Below are 14,206 nucleotides of genomic sequence, written 5' to 3'. Positions count from 1 at the left end.
GTTCAGCCCCAGGCAGCAACTCAGCACCCCGCAGCCACTCACTCGCCGCCCCCACCCCTGTGGGATGGGGGAGAGAATCGGAAGGCCCAAGGTGAGAAACCTCATGGGTTGAGATAAGAACAATTTAATAATGAAAATAAAATAGTAATAGTAATCGTGGTAATGATAATAATAATGATTATGATAATAATAACAATGACAATATAATCAAAAGGAAAATAACAAGAGAGAGAAATGAAGCCTGGAAGAAAAAAAAAACCCAAAACCCATAAGCGATGTGACCACTCACCACCCGCCGACCGACGCCGCCAGTCCCCGAGACGCGATCGCTGCCTCCCCGCCCAACTGCCCCCAGTTAATATACGGAAATATCCCTTTGGCCATTTTGGAGCCGCTACCTTGGCTGTGCCCCCTCCCCTCCCCCCGTGGCTTGTTGTGCCCCTGGCAGGGCCTGGGAAGCTGGAGGAGCCCATGACTAGCGTTCGCACCGCTTGGCAGCAACTAAAACATCAGTGTGTTATCAGCATTATTCTCATCCTAAATGCAAAATGCAGCACTGTACCAGCTCCAGTGAAGGAAATCAACTCCCTCCCAGCCAAAACCATGACAAAGGGACGGGCATGAGCTGATGCAGGAGGGGCTCTGCAGGGTCCAAGGGAGCATTTCTTCCCCCGGCGGGCAGTCGGGCAGGGCAGAGGCTGCCCTCAGAAGTTGTGCAGTGTCCATCCATGGTGGTTTTCAAGACCCAGCTGGATAAAGCCCCGAGCAACCTGGCCTGGCCCCATAGCTGGCCCTGCTTTGGGGGACCTCTGGAGCTTCCTTCAGCCTGGATTGTCCTACGGCCTTGATGCCCAGCTCGCTGCTGCTCATTCCAGCCGTTGCGATGTGACTCAGGGAAACCGCCGCACGGTGGCAATGGAAAGCGTGCACGGCGTGGTGGGAGTGGGGGAGCAGCACGCGGCGCACCCAGGGCGCAGGATGGAGGGCCGCCTGGGATGCAGCGCGCAGGAGCCTAAGCAGCTTGCTCAGTGCAGATGCTGGGTGTTCAGAAGAATGCCATAGCTTTGGGCTGCCATTTGTTTAGGAAAGGATTGAATGAAAGAACCTACAGAAGTGGTTGTGTGGTGACAAAAAGCAATGGTGGAGCTAAGCTGCTTCCAGAAAAAAGGGCTAGTTTTAAAATCTCTCTCTGCTTGTATGGATAGTGGGATAGTGGCTGCTTAAAAATCTGGTGGCGCCAGAATTCGCTGAAATGAAAAAAATAATTAAACCTGAAAGGAAGGAAACTCTTACGCTAAGAGAGCGGCTTAACATGTAGGGTGATAGTTTCAGCCCTGCTCCTTTCACCTTGAAAATATAGTTGAATAAGGGCAACCTTGCAGAGGCAGGGCTTTCCTCTGCTCATTCTCCCTGCTGCACAAGTGCCCCCCAGGCTCAGAGCTGACCTGAGCTCTGCGTCGGTCCAGGCAAGTGACGTTCAGAGACGTACCCGGAGCGCCGGGGGAGAATGAGGTGCTGGAGGCAGCGGGTGCCTTTCTGAAGTGGGAGCTGCAGAGTGGAGCCAGGCAGAGAAACCGCACTTGCCAGATGCTGTGTTTGGCTAAAAGTGTTTGACCAGTGATGAGGAGCTCTCTGAATAAGTGAGACACGTGATTAAGTAGCAAATAAAATGAAGGTACGTGAGAAATTGTCATCAGATCATGAGCCCAATGAGCGGTTTTCAGGCATTTCCAAGTTGTGAGGCGGCACACCGGCGGGAGGTTTTGCTGAAGGCACAGGCCCCACGTCTGTGTTGCTGTTCAGGCATGTGGTTGCTCTCTGGTTCTTGTGACTGTAGAGAAAAGTTGGAAAATGTGACCCCAGGGACACTTCTGGCATAAGAATTGGGGCAGCGGTCGGGGTGGCAGGGGTGCTGGGGTCTTAGCAGCAGTGCCTTCCCTTCCGGCGGTCTGGCGCTGCTTCGTTGAGATGTTCTGCCGGGTGTGCAGCGCCGCGCCGCCTCCGTACGGCTGGCGTTTCAGCGGCAAAACGATGATGATTGCAGCAGCAGCGCGTCTGGCTGAACCTGTCTTTCCAACAGAGAATGTTTTGATAAAAACTGAAATGTTTCGCTGAAACCTGTCATCTTTCATGATTTTCCTGTGTAGATGGTCCCTTGCTGGAGCCTTTCACGGTAGTGAGGGGGTGCAGAGCCTCCAGCAGCCGCAGGCTGTGGGTGTCATCAGTCTCTCTGCTTGGAACCGGCACCCTATAGGTACCCTATAGATACCACACTCGTTGGTCAGCCTGCCCCTGCTTTGCTTTGTTTCCCGTACCCGTGTGCAGGCAACTCCTGATGCTTCTAGGCGGTTTTTTTGAAGCGGAGGAGCCCGTTTCCCTGCCCCGCAGGCAGGGTGGGTGGGGTGCGATGCTGTCCTGCCCGGCTCTCCAGTGCCTCGTCCCAAAGCCTCCACGCTCCGGACCTGCTGCTGGTCAGGCTGGGTTGTCAGCAGGTCTCAGCTAATTAGCGAAGGGGAGAAACAGCTCCAGATTTACCCCACAAGACGAGCGGGGTTCAGTGTCATTAATCCTTAGTGAATGTCACACCAAAGAAAGCACCGCATCGTTCCCCAGATTTTCCCCCGCCAAGGGTTTCCGCTGACACGAAGCACGCCTGCGGCACGTGTGAACGGGAAGGGGGGTCCCCACGCTGTGCACCCCCCAAAGCCCTCCCTGGCACACCTTGTTTGCTGCACAGAACGCTCTGGTTAAGGGGTCCAAGCCAAGGGATGTTGCGTTGCCCTCTGTCAGAGCGTGGGTTGTTCCCCACAGCGTTCGGTACCTGCTGCCTCCCGAGCCCTGCGACCCCGAGCACTTGTAACTGGAAAGCGCTTCGTGAATCTTCCAGGAACAATTTTGTCCTCATATTTCTGGCTTTTCTGTAAACACATTGTCAAGAAAACTGTCTTGCCAAATCGTGGCCCTTCCCATTCCGGTCTTGGGCGCAGGTGAAGAAACCAAAGAAAAACGTGTTTGGTTTATTTGGGGTTTTTTGGTGAGGTCAGTTCCACTTGGGGATTTGACGGGGAGCTCAGCATTGGGGGGAAAGTTGCCACCCCCAAAATGGAAAACAGCAGACTCCTGATCCCCGTAGGTTCACTGGGCTCCCAGGGATGCCAACAGGAAAAGTGAAAGTCTCTTAGGAAATGAAGAATGTGTGTTTGTGTCCCACTTTGAAAGTGGCCTGAAATTCATGAGTTTGTGGGTTGGTATTGATTTGTTCGGGTTTGACTGTGCAACACGCCATGAAACACAGCAGACACCGTGGTTTTCTCTGTTGGCTTTGATCTGAGTAGAGGTTTGCTGTTCTCGGAGCTGCAGCGGCTGCGGGGGCTTTGGCTACCTGGGCGGCTTGGTCCGTGGCAAATGCTGCCTGGGGTATTTTGCCACGGGGTACCGCTCTGAAACCGGTTTACTGTGCTCAATACATAATGTGACATGGAGGGTATGATGAAAGGATTCTCAGATGGCATTTGTGAAATACCTTCAGAGAGTTCATCTGAAAGCGTTACAGAAACACAAAGGATGTTCTTGCAAACGTGCGCGAGACTCCTCAAGTGTCGGGAGGTGTCGGTGGGAAGGATGAAGAAGATAAGATGTGAACTTCACACGCGTTCCCGGTGTGCCTTCATACTTCTGCTTTGTATGTCTCTGTAGGGAAATGGTCGACCGTGCTAGTGGTTGTGTTTTCTTCCCTTACCCGTGCCAGGTGCTTCAGTCGAAGCCGTGGAGGCACTGCGATGGAGGATCGTCCATTTTCCCTCCTCCTATGGCAGAAATTGTTGTGCCTGGGGGGGTGAAGTGTCCAGCTCCTGACCTGAGAAACAGGGCATTTTAGCAACATCTTCTGACAACGAGTGGCATGAAGTGATTATGTACTGGGTTTGCAAAGAGCAAACTGCTTTTTCCACCAGGGTGGGATGCATTATGCTTTATTTTAACCGGGTGTGTTACGCTTCATTTCAGCCGGGTGCCCCCCTTTCTAGCGTTGCGCGTAGGACGGCGGAGGCTGCTGCCAGAGCAGAGAGGTCAGTTCGTGCTGGGGTGAGAGGAGCCGCGGGGAGGAGGGGGAGAGGGGAAACACCCTGCATGAATCCACAGGAAGGAGTGGAGAGGAGCAAGCAAGGGGCTGCCCTGGGCGGAGGAGGAGGAGGAGGAGGAGGAGGAGGAGGGCTGGGAGAGGGGAAGTTGGAGACGCTGTCCTGGGGAGGAGGTGCCTGTGTGGCTGGCTGCAGCGGTCGGGATGGGCACGCAGTGCCGGCGCTGGGAGGGGGCTCCTGCAAAATTTGTTGTGCGTTTTCTGCATTCCTCAGTAGACTGAACTGGGGGGTTCTGGCATGGAAACAGTGGGGAAGAGCCCAAGCAGGGGGCCCTGGAGCTGGGCAGCGCTGACGAAGGCGGGTGGGAGCTGGGGTGAGTCATTTCATTTCATGTCCTGGAGGAACCAGAAGAGTATTTGGACAGAGAGAGGAAGGAGCTGTTGGGGATGAACATGCGATGATGAACCTTCTGATCCTGGCAAGAGCAGAGGCCGGCTCTCACCGCTGTGCTGCCGCTGTTCGCCCAGGTGCCTGTTATTGGCCTGATGAGGCTGAAAAGCCATCTTAGCTCACCGGGTTGCATGTGTCCGTTTACTTCCCTTGGGGTGGCCTTACCACGATTTTCGACGGAGGCTTCTGCTTACAGACCAGAGGAAGGGAGTCTGCTGGGCTCCCCTGCCGTAGCCGGGCGCCGGGGATTGCAATGGCTGGTGGAAAGCTTGGTTGGAAAACACCTGCAGGTGTCTGCAGGTCTTTGCTTGCTTCCCGCCAGACCTTCCAGGAGAGGCTAAAGGACTGCGGGTGTGAGGGATGGCGGGCGGGGATTTGGCTACTTACGAGTCCATCATCCCCCCGTACACATGCCCGGGCACCACGCGCGCTATTGACGCCTTGCTTTTATTTAGCGTGCTGCCTCTGACTCGGAAATAACAATAGTGACAATGAAAAAGGGGGCGATTTCAGCCGCAAGCGTGGGCTGCTGTCTGCGCTGCTGTTCCGTGGGGTTTTGTTGTTCGCCACGGGCAGCCTCGCTGGAGCGTGCGTGTGCGTGTGTGCGCGCACGGGTGTGATTTACTGGCCCGTGCGATGCCACATGTCTTTAAAATTACAGTGCCCATTTCCTGCTGAAATAATTTCTACAAAGAGAGGCTCCTATTACAGCAAGAGGAGCGTGGACGTCATGATTTATTATTATTTATGGTCCCAGGGCCTTGTTTATGCGCGATGGGTTAGGTGCTCAGGATAGAAATGCCATTATGCAAATGACATTGAATGTCCTTACTGAGCCTAAATAATTTTTGTGTTGGACGATTAAACCTCATCTGTTATTGATATGGGCTGCAGTCGGGCTATTAAAGAGTCCCAACAGTACTTACTCCCAGTAATGGGAAAATTGAGAGGAAGAGGCTAAACAATTGCCTCAAGTGTGCCGTGATTGTCTGGTAGGAGTGGAACATAACGAACCCCCTGAATGGAAATCGTGTTTACTACTTAGGGATAAATAAAAAGGGAGAACATGCAATAAATTACGCTTTGTGATGTGAATCGGCGCACCAGAGAATTTGCGTTCTTTCAGTTTATTTATTTGATTTTTTTTTTTTTTTTTTTTTGCGGGGGGGAGCAGGGAGGGTGGGTGGGATGTAGATACGGGGAGCAGCCAGGAAGGATTCCCGCAGCGCGTGCCCCCGGCCGGGCGGCTGGGGAGAGCCGTCCTCCTCGGCAGCCGTGCCGCCACCGCGCCGTCCGCTTTGACACAGCTGTGCGGTCACATTTTGATCAGTGTTGATAGCTTATGAATTCCAAAATTGACAAAATTTACAGAAAAATGAGGATAATCCATCTTCCTTAGCAGCCTGTCAGGAGCTGGCTATACTTCATAATCTTCAATTACAGATGCTATTTTCAGACATTTACATGCAGATATTAGAACAAAATGAAAATGAGAAACAAAGAGCGAATGGAAATGCAGCTATTTATATGTATAAAAGAAAAACAACAGGTAAATTCTAGGCATTTAGATTGGATTTGGGGGTCCCTTCGGAAAATCTGAGAACGGCTGCACCCGCTTATGGGTTGCACCGTGGAAATGTAAAACGTAGCGTGCCGTTTCCCACATGCAGATAATCTGAAGATTGGGTCAAAACCAGGTCAGTTATTCTGACGTATGAGGGTAAATGTGTTCATGGCAGGGTGCACTAGCTAATTCCCGCTATCTTCGGAGAAATCTCTGGGGATATGCACAATCCTAATAGGATTTGGGCTAAGACGAAGCACAGCTGTTAATTTTTTAAAAACATATATGTTTTGCGAAAGGGAGGTTCAGAAATGTTCAATTTAAATGGAGGGGAAAAGGTTGTACCACTGAAGTCAAACTTCCATGCCCTGTGAGAGAGCAAAGAGCCGGACGCTGCCGAGAACAAAGAGGAACCGGGGTTCGGCCCCAGTTACCCGTGGCAGTAGCTTTTACTCCAGAGCAGAATTGGTTTTGGTGGCCACAGTAGGTAGCGCAGGGAATGTGATGTAAATTATGAAATGGAGGGGTGGCTGGCGGGCGGCAGCAGCAAGGCTGTGATATATAGGTTTTCGGATGCCTTTCCTGTCCAGATCCGAGGTGGCTGAAGAGGAGGGCGTTAGGATGGATTTTCCATTCCCATAAAATCTCAGGCCGAGCAGCTCCGGTGCCCGTGCAGCTGCGAGAGGCGCTGGGTTTCTGAAAGCCTGGGGAGATTAATTAGAGCTGCTTTGGATTAAGCTCTCCGAACCATATCTAATGTTACAAATTTCTTCCCTTTGTCAGGCTGAGGCGGGGGTTTCTGTGGACAGCCTGCCTGGTGTGCGCCACTTCTGCCTGTATTTATTAATTTTAAAGTATTGTGACGTTATGACTTGGAGATACTGTGAGCTCTGGCTTGCTGCTGCCTTGAGGGGCGAGCAGTGGGTTTGGTGGCTGTGACCTGGGAGACAACGCCGCGCCTTTTGGAGACCCTGGGTTAATGTCTCTCTGGCTTAAGAGAGAAGCGTGGTTTTTGGCAGCAAAGGTGCCCTGTGCACTGTCTCTGTGGGAAGGGAGGGCAGCGCACGCGGGAGGAACGTGCAGGAGCAGACCACGTCCTGAAGCCCCAGGCTGGCACGATGCTCTGACGGCCGGAGCTGCTGTCGTGCTGCTGGTGCCGCTGCGTCCCGAGCAGCGCCGCATGGCTGGGGACGGCCGTGCCAGCAGCAGGACGGCGTGAGAGGCATTGCTCCGTGCCTGCCTGGTGTTTTGCAGGTGTGGTTTGGAAAACCGAGCAGATGCGAAACGCAACACGTGTGAGTCCCAGCGGGCGCCAGCTGGCTCCTTTCAGTGGCCACTTGCCCCGTGCAGCATTTGCCGCTTTTCTGTCTTTGCTTGGTGCAGTCTCTTGGTTGGGGTGTGGGGTCTGCCCCCCACAAAAGGCATGGGGCAGGAGGGGGATGCATTGGGCTCACGCTGCCTGCGTTGCAGCGCTACCTCAGGGCTCACCCCAGCCTGTGTGACCTCCCTGAGTTTCCCACCCTGGCACCCCAGAACCAGGCTGTTTTAGGGAACGGTCTTGTTCCCCACTGTGTGTCCATCTTTGCTCGCCACCTTGACATAAAATTCCAAGTAAAACTCGAAGACAAAAATTGCTGTTCGTGTACCATGGGTGGACCTTTAGGTGGGTTACATTCAGGAATCTTTGCTAGGAAAAGCGTGGGATGAAGGCAGCGATGGGCTGTCCTGCCACTTCATGGCAGTGCAGCAGGAGATGGCAGAGCCTGTCTCCTGCCACGCAACATAAATTGTTTGGAAATGGTGCTGAAACACTCCTGCACCCCTTTTCCGTCCATCTGCCCATCACTTCCCCCACCCTGGGTGGTGATATTTAGAAATAAAGCTTTTGCAGTGGAGGTGGATGTGAAACTTCTCCCAGCACAGAAACCTTCCCATCTCCACTCTGCAGCAAAGGCTTGCGGGAAAGGACCATGCAGACCCCGCTGCCTGTCACAGGGGGTCTGCTGCTGCCCACAGGCGCGCAGAGACCACCCCTTTCCTCCCCACCCCAGCTGCTCCCCTGCCAGGGGCCATGCCTGCTGGGGGGCCCCAGCCCCAGCCCCCTGCCAGGTACCCAGCTGAGCGGGATGGGGCAGGGGGAGCACAAAAACCGCCTTCTGACCCTTCCTTTCAGTTTGTCCTTCTCGGTCTCTCCTTTTATATATTCCTCGTTTCACATGTCTGTGTTTTCTCTCCTCCATGCTATGGCAGTGGTGCTCCATGCTGATGAGACAGTGCGTGGTACAACCGCAGGCAGTCATTTTTCAGGTAATTTCTAGGGTACTGAACACCCGACTCTTGCTTTTTCACCTACTGAGCAGCAGGTCGGGCTTCCCGTTGTGCGGGGAAGGACCCCTGGCCTTGCCCAAGCATCCAGCCTGAGCGGCGGTGCGGGCTCGCCGGTGGAAGAGCCTAATCTGAGACCCCTTCTGCTGCTCCCCCGAGCAGCTAGAGAGGCTCCTGGGGAGGGTCAGCAGGAGGGTTTTGATGGGGCCACGAGGTGAGGGGCTGCTCCATGAGCGCTGCCTCCCCCCAGGGTTTTGTCTCCTTTCTGGATGGGGCGTCTGGAAGGACAGGCTTTGCCTGGGGGGAGCGGGAAGACGGGACGCCGCTGTGCCCCTTGCGAGTGGCTGAACGCCTGGTGCTGCAAACCCTCAATGCCAGCGAGGCTTGCTGCTTCTTCAGGGGGTGCTGTGATCCCCTGGCCCCTCCGTGGGGGTGAGGAGGGCTGCAGTCAGTGCCTGCCTGTTGGTTTAGGGGTGGAGGCTCTTCTGCTCTGCACCCCTGGCTCCCTGCTCCCTGCCAGCGTCTCACAGTGGGGTGGTGATGGCCATCATTTGCACCAGTATTGCTTCCGTCTCTTCCACAGCTCTCGGCTGCGCAGTATTTCACTGCTGCTGTGCCAGCGTGGTGCTGGCCCCAGCCATGTCCCTGCTGCTTTGTGGTGGGAGCTGTGGCCACAGAGACGGCTGTGACGCGGGGGGGGCACTTCTCCCACCAGGGCTGCGTGGGGAGGTGGGGGCTCGGCAGCCACCAGGGCTGCCCCTCATCCCAGGCTCGCTCTGCCTGGGTGCCGGGAGCGGCAGCGGCGGTGGGTGCACGGTCGCTGCGGCTGCTGGTGACTCTCGTGGCTCTGAGGGGAGATGTGGGCACAGTTTTGCCCTGGGAACAGGGAAATGGCTGGAAAATCCCACTACTCTTACCTAAGGGAAAAGTTGCTGGGCCATTGCAAGAGAGGTGCAGCTCCTGTCTGCATCAAGCTACTGGGACGGAAAGCGGGGAGCGTCCCCAAACCTCCACTTCTCACGCGTCCATCTCTTGGAGCCCTGCAGCAGTGGCACCTGGCCGTGGGCTCTCCCTCCAGACCGTGCTGGGCAGCTGTAACGCTTCCAGTCCCTCCAGTCCCACAGTCTGGTGCCGTGCCGCTGCGGGCAGGGGAGACGGGGCAGCACTGCCCACAGGAGGGCCGTCCTGCTGCGCATCCCTCCGTCTGCCCACGATGGGGAGAGGCGGGTGAGCACGGGGTACCACCGCCCTGGCCCCTGGAGAGGTGTGCTACACCCTGATAGCCGGTTGCCTATGACACTGAAACTGGTCAGTCCCTCAGAGCATGAAGGGCCAAGCTCTCAGTGCGTTGATGTGGTGCTTCCAGATCATTACAGTTAAAAGGTGAGACCTGCTTCCTCCGGTGTCAGGTCCTTGGACCCCAGAAGGGGAGCCAGGTGTGGTGTTTTGACCTCTTCAGCCTGCTCCAGAGTCCTGTGTCTGGGGTTTGTGGGCAGGGGCTTGGACTGGTTGGGTTTGTGCCAGGAGCAGCAGTCCCAGAAGCCACTTTTGGGTGTGCGGTTTGGACATGCACCCCCTGTCCCAGCCCTGCATGTGACCCAGCCTGTGGCACAGCTGGATGTTTCCTCCCAAACTACCGGTGGCCAGCTCCACCTTCGTCAGCTGGAAGCAATGTTCACACCCTGCCCACGGGGAGTGGTGGATCAGTGTGCTGCGGGAAGATACAAAGAGATTTCTAGCCTGGATATGGTGTGGTTATGGCTTGCTTAGAGCAGCAGGGGTGAAATAAGGTGTCCTTCCCCAGGGAGTGATGTGTGCTATTCTCCAGACATCAGAAATACCAAACAGCAGTACAAAAGGACAGCTTTTTTCTGTGCTGTGCTGCCGGGCCATCCCACACTGCTCGTGCATCACCAGCTGCCCGGGGTGTCTCTGCGGGGCTGCAGCCGTGCTGTTGTTCCTCCGGTGTCTTGCCAGCTCAGGGCTTTGGGGAGCGAAAAGAACACACTCGTGCTGCCGCCTGCGCACGTACCGAGTGCAGGGGGGATGCGGGGTCACAGACGTAGGGCACTGGATGGACCGGTGTGGAAAGGCTGAAAAACGAACCTTGGCAGGTTGTGGGATAAGAAGAAGGAGCATTGGTTGCACTTGTGGGAAGGAGAAAGGCTGGGACCGTCACTGGCATCCTCCAGGGAGCAGGGGTGCTGCAGGGGCTGTCCTCCCCAGGGTGCACAGGTGGGGCTGAAGCAGAGGCGCGGGCGTGCGTGTCTTTGAGGCGATGGTGGAAGTAGGAAGGGGCTGGGTGCATGAAGGCAGGGGAAGTGTGGGGGCATGGAGGGTGTCAGAGGAGGAGTAAGCTGAAAGGGCTGAGGAGTAGGAGCAGGTGAATGGAGAGGTTAGGGAGGAGCACAGGAGACGGGTCATTGCTGAGAAGCCTTCGGGCCATAGGACCCCACAGTGCTGAGCCGTGGGCTGGGTGAAAGGACAGGGCGGCCAGCAGCTGGTCGCTGGCAAAATGTATTTGACACATTCATCTGCAAAGAGGTTTGTGCGGGGGATCCTTCAAGGTGCCGGCGTACTCATGCCTCATGCAGATTGCATCCTCGGAAGAAACACACGTATTAACACAGATCTGCTAATACGGGATTATCCATGTAAATTAACTTCTGTTTGAGTGAAAACTGAGCAACAGAGATACAGATATATCTGACCCAAAGCGCCGAGCTCGTGGCAAATACCAGCTTGTGTACTCGGTTCTCAGACGTTTCCAAGGAACTTGCAAGAGGGAGAAAGACGTGTTCACTCCGATCAGCTTCTGTTTCCGTAAACAAAAGTTAACTTTTTAAATTTGGCACACAAAAAAATCTTGGGGTCCTGGGTTGCCCTACGTTGCTTCAGCTCCACACAGCTTCTGCACTTTGTCTGCAGAAATAGAGCGGGATCAGCCTCAGAGTTGTTGTTGTTCACTTTATCTGTTCCTATCGCTGTTCTTCCCTTGAAGTCATCATCCTCCAGCTGTTAGGGCCATGATTATGATCTCATAAATATAGGATTAAAACTTAAATTGCAAATAGCAACAGGGAAGGGAGAACTCTGAAAAGAAATGTCCCGTTTTGTGTGAATTATCCTGACAATAAGAAACAATGGGAAAAGGCAAATGGAGAAAAGCTTTCTGTCATGTCCGTGAAAGTCCTTCTGGATGCATGGATTGGCCTCACCTGCTGCAGACTGCCATAGCTACATGGACTTTTACAGGGTTATAGCACAGAAACAGTCTGATTTCCGAGGACCTGTGCTCATTTACTGTAGCTTTAGCTAATGAGATTAGAAGATTCCCAGGAGGTGAAAGAGCATCCTTACAACAATCAGGTGATTTATTTTTAAATAGTCTGGATTTAGAAACAGTTGGCTGCAAATCCATCCATTAAGCAAACACTTTTATTTGTGTGTGCTTTATTTCTTGTGAGATGGTAAGAAAATGCAGCATTCCCAAGAAAAGGGGGGACACGGGACACGCTGTTCCCACCTGCTCGTTAGCGTGTGTCTCTTCAAGTGCCGCCGCTGAAATAAGGAGAGTTCAGGTTAACTGGCACGAATATTTTTCTCTAACAAGCAAGTAACTTACACTCAGCCCCCGGTTACTCTACAAAATTTCCTCTTTAAGGCAAGCTTTGTTACATACTGATGAGTTTGGCTTCGGTTTTATAAAGAAAGCCCATTTTGGTGTTCTCTGAGAACATCCGTGATAAGCACAGACCTGCTTATTGAGCACTTTGAATGCTTAACAGCCCCATGGAAATGGGTATTGCCTTTAACACTGACTGAACAAAGGGCTTTTGAGTTCTGTATTGCATCTACTTTGTGTCATACAGGCAAAAGCTCTTGAACAGTAGATTTATTATCGCTAAAATGCCTTTTGTTTCTTTTTCCAGGCAACTGAGTACTCAGCCATGGCATCATTAGCTGGTGGATTAGATGATATGAAGGCCAATATAACCAGCCCTACTTCTGCAGATTTGGGAGCGAGCGTTCCTGGGCCTCAGTCGTACCCTATTGTCACAGGTAAGCGATTTTGCAGCGCCGATAAGCGGTGCGAAGTGTGTGCGCACGCGTTGCCAGGTGATGCCCTTTATGGAGGAGTTGTGTCAGGTGTGGAGTCCTTTGCTCAAAAAGTCTCTTTTTAACTGTGATTTCGTAGCCGCTCTGTTGAAAGTCAGGTGAATGGCTCGTATAAATCAGTAGTGTTTGCTCGGAGCCGAGAGATGCAGCATCGATCCGTCTCGTCCGGGAAGGGATGTGTCCCTCCGCGCCACGCCTGCATCCTGAATACCAAGGTGTAACTGAGAAGCAGAACGCTTGCCTCTGCTCTCGGGCTTTGTTGCTTGTTGCTCATAAAGGTGCCTGGCACGTTTGGCTGGGTGGGGTTTTTATGGCAGCTCACACTAGCCTGAATTTTGGATGCTTTTGATTCCTACAAGTGCCGGTGTTTTATGCCATTTCTGGGATTGTAATTGTGCGCTAAGGCTGAGCATTTGAATGAAGAGCAAGGCTTGTTTGTTCAAAGAATGCAGCATCACCTGCATTTATTTAGCAGGTGTAGGGCGAGAGTTAGGGAGCAGCTACTGTTCGATGAATGCTTTGGTCGCCTAGCATTTTGGGACTGACCACACCACTTGCCCAGGTGGTAAGAAAATGAGGGGATTGTGTCGCAAAGGAATTGTGGGAATCAGAAAAAAGGGATTTTAAGATTTAAGGCTGTACGTTTCCTATGTGTGTTACCTCTGTGTGTTGCTTCTGTCCTTGTGTCATTGGGTTTTCTCTGTTTTGCCAAAGATTGGATTTACTTGTTTATTTTGTTGCTAAAAGGGGCGGTGATACAGTTTGTAGTATACTATTATTGTCTCTTGAAAGTGCTACAATCTCCTGAAGCAGGAGAGCAGTTTTGGAAACCAATGTTATTACAGAATTGTTTTAACCCTTCATGGCATCAGCCTTCTGCTCTTCTTGCCAAAAGTTTAGGAGTATTCCAATGAAATTAGAGTTACATGAACCATAAGGAAATCCTCGAAGTGGGAGGAGAGAGACTTGAAATAACTGTCAGGTAATGGGTGGTGGTTCAAGAGGCAGACTCGTAGATAAGAAAGATGTCTGGGGATGGATGGATGGATGGACAGAAAGGGATTTTTGGATATTTGTGGCTTATAGCACACAGGGAGAAAAAGCATACATATATAGTTATACATATTTATAGAAGGAGCATGAACTGTCGTGTTTGGGGTCGTAAGCCATCTGTACAGCCTATGAAAGTTAAAAAGAAATGCCTCCTAAGGCACATTATTCCGTAATTGTTTGCTACAGAGCTCCCTGCATCTTTCTTCGAAGCCTGACATGCTGCTTATTGCAAAAGACCCCGGCTGCCTTGGCACATCACGGGTGTCCTTTTGCCCTTCGTTCATCTCTGGGCGTTTGTCTCTTGCTGATCAGAGCCCATGCCGCCGTGACAGCCCTGACGCCCCGTTAGAGGCGCTTGTGCTCGGCTGGTGAGCGCCCCTCGCACCGCACACGCGGGTCCTGTGAGCGTCGCGCTCTGGGGCTCTCCCACTGGGACGTCCCCAGTTTGCATTGCGGGATGGGGACTGATGGGAGCCGCGTCTTGCAGGGGAAGCAGGATGGCAACAAAGTACTGAGCTGGATTATCAAGGAGTGAAAGTTGGGAAGGCAGGATGGTAGGGAGTGTGAGTGCTTCCTCGCCTGGGTCTTCTTCTAAGGAACTGCCTATCCTGGCCAA

The 14,206-nt window shown here is 53.2% G+C and overlaps 1 protein-coding gene across 7 annotated transcripts in view; it reads left to right on the top strand.

The window, feature by feature from the left end:
- The window catches only part of PAX5 (paired box 5), a 139,261-nt gene that overhangs the window by 62,835 nt on the left and 62,220 nt on the right, over positions 1-14,206 (top strand). For 6 of the 7 annotated variants that reach the window (XM_064438586.1, XM_064438582.1, XM_064438583.1 and 3 more), the window contains one exon: positions 12,351-12,480. In XM_064438586.1, the coding sequence (XP_064294656.1) occupies positions 12,351-12,480 (130 nt within the window). Of the gene's footprint in view, positions 1-8,343; positions 8,401-12,350; positions 12,481-14,206 lie in introns of all 7 variants that reach the window. The other variant, XM_064438579.1, reaches the window with a different exon arrangement.

This window comes from Phalacrocorax carbo, chromosome Z (assembly GCF_963921805.1).
Source record: "Phalacrocorax carbo chromosome Z, bPhaCar2.1, whole genome shotgun sequence".
NCBI classification, from domain to species: Eukaryota; Metazoa; Chordata; class Aves; order Suliformes; family Phalacrocoracidae; genus Phalacrocorax; species Phalacrocorax carbo.
The sequence above is the reverse complement of the archived record's forward strand: the minus strand, read 5'-3'. Positions and strand labels throughout refer to the sequence as shown.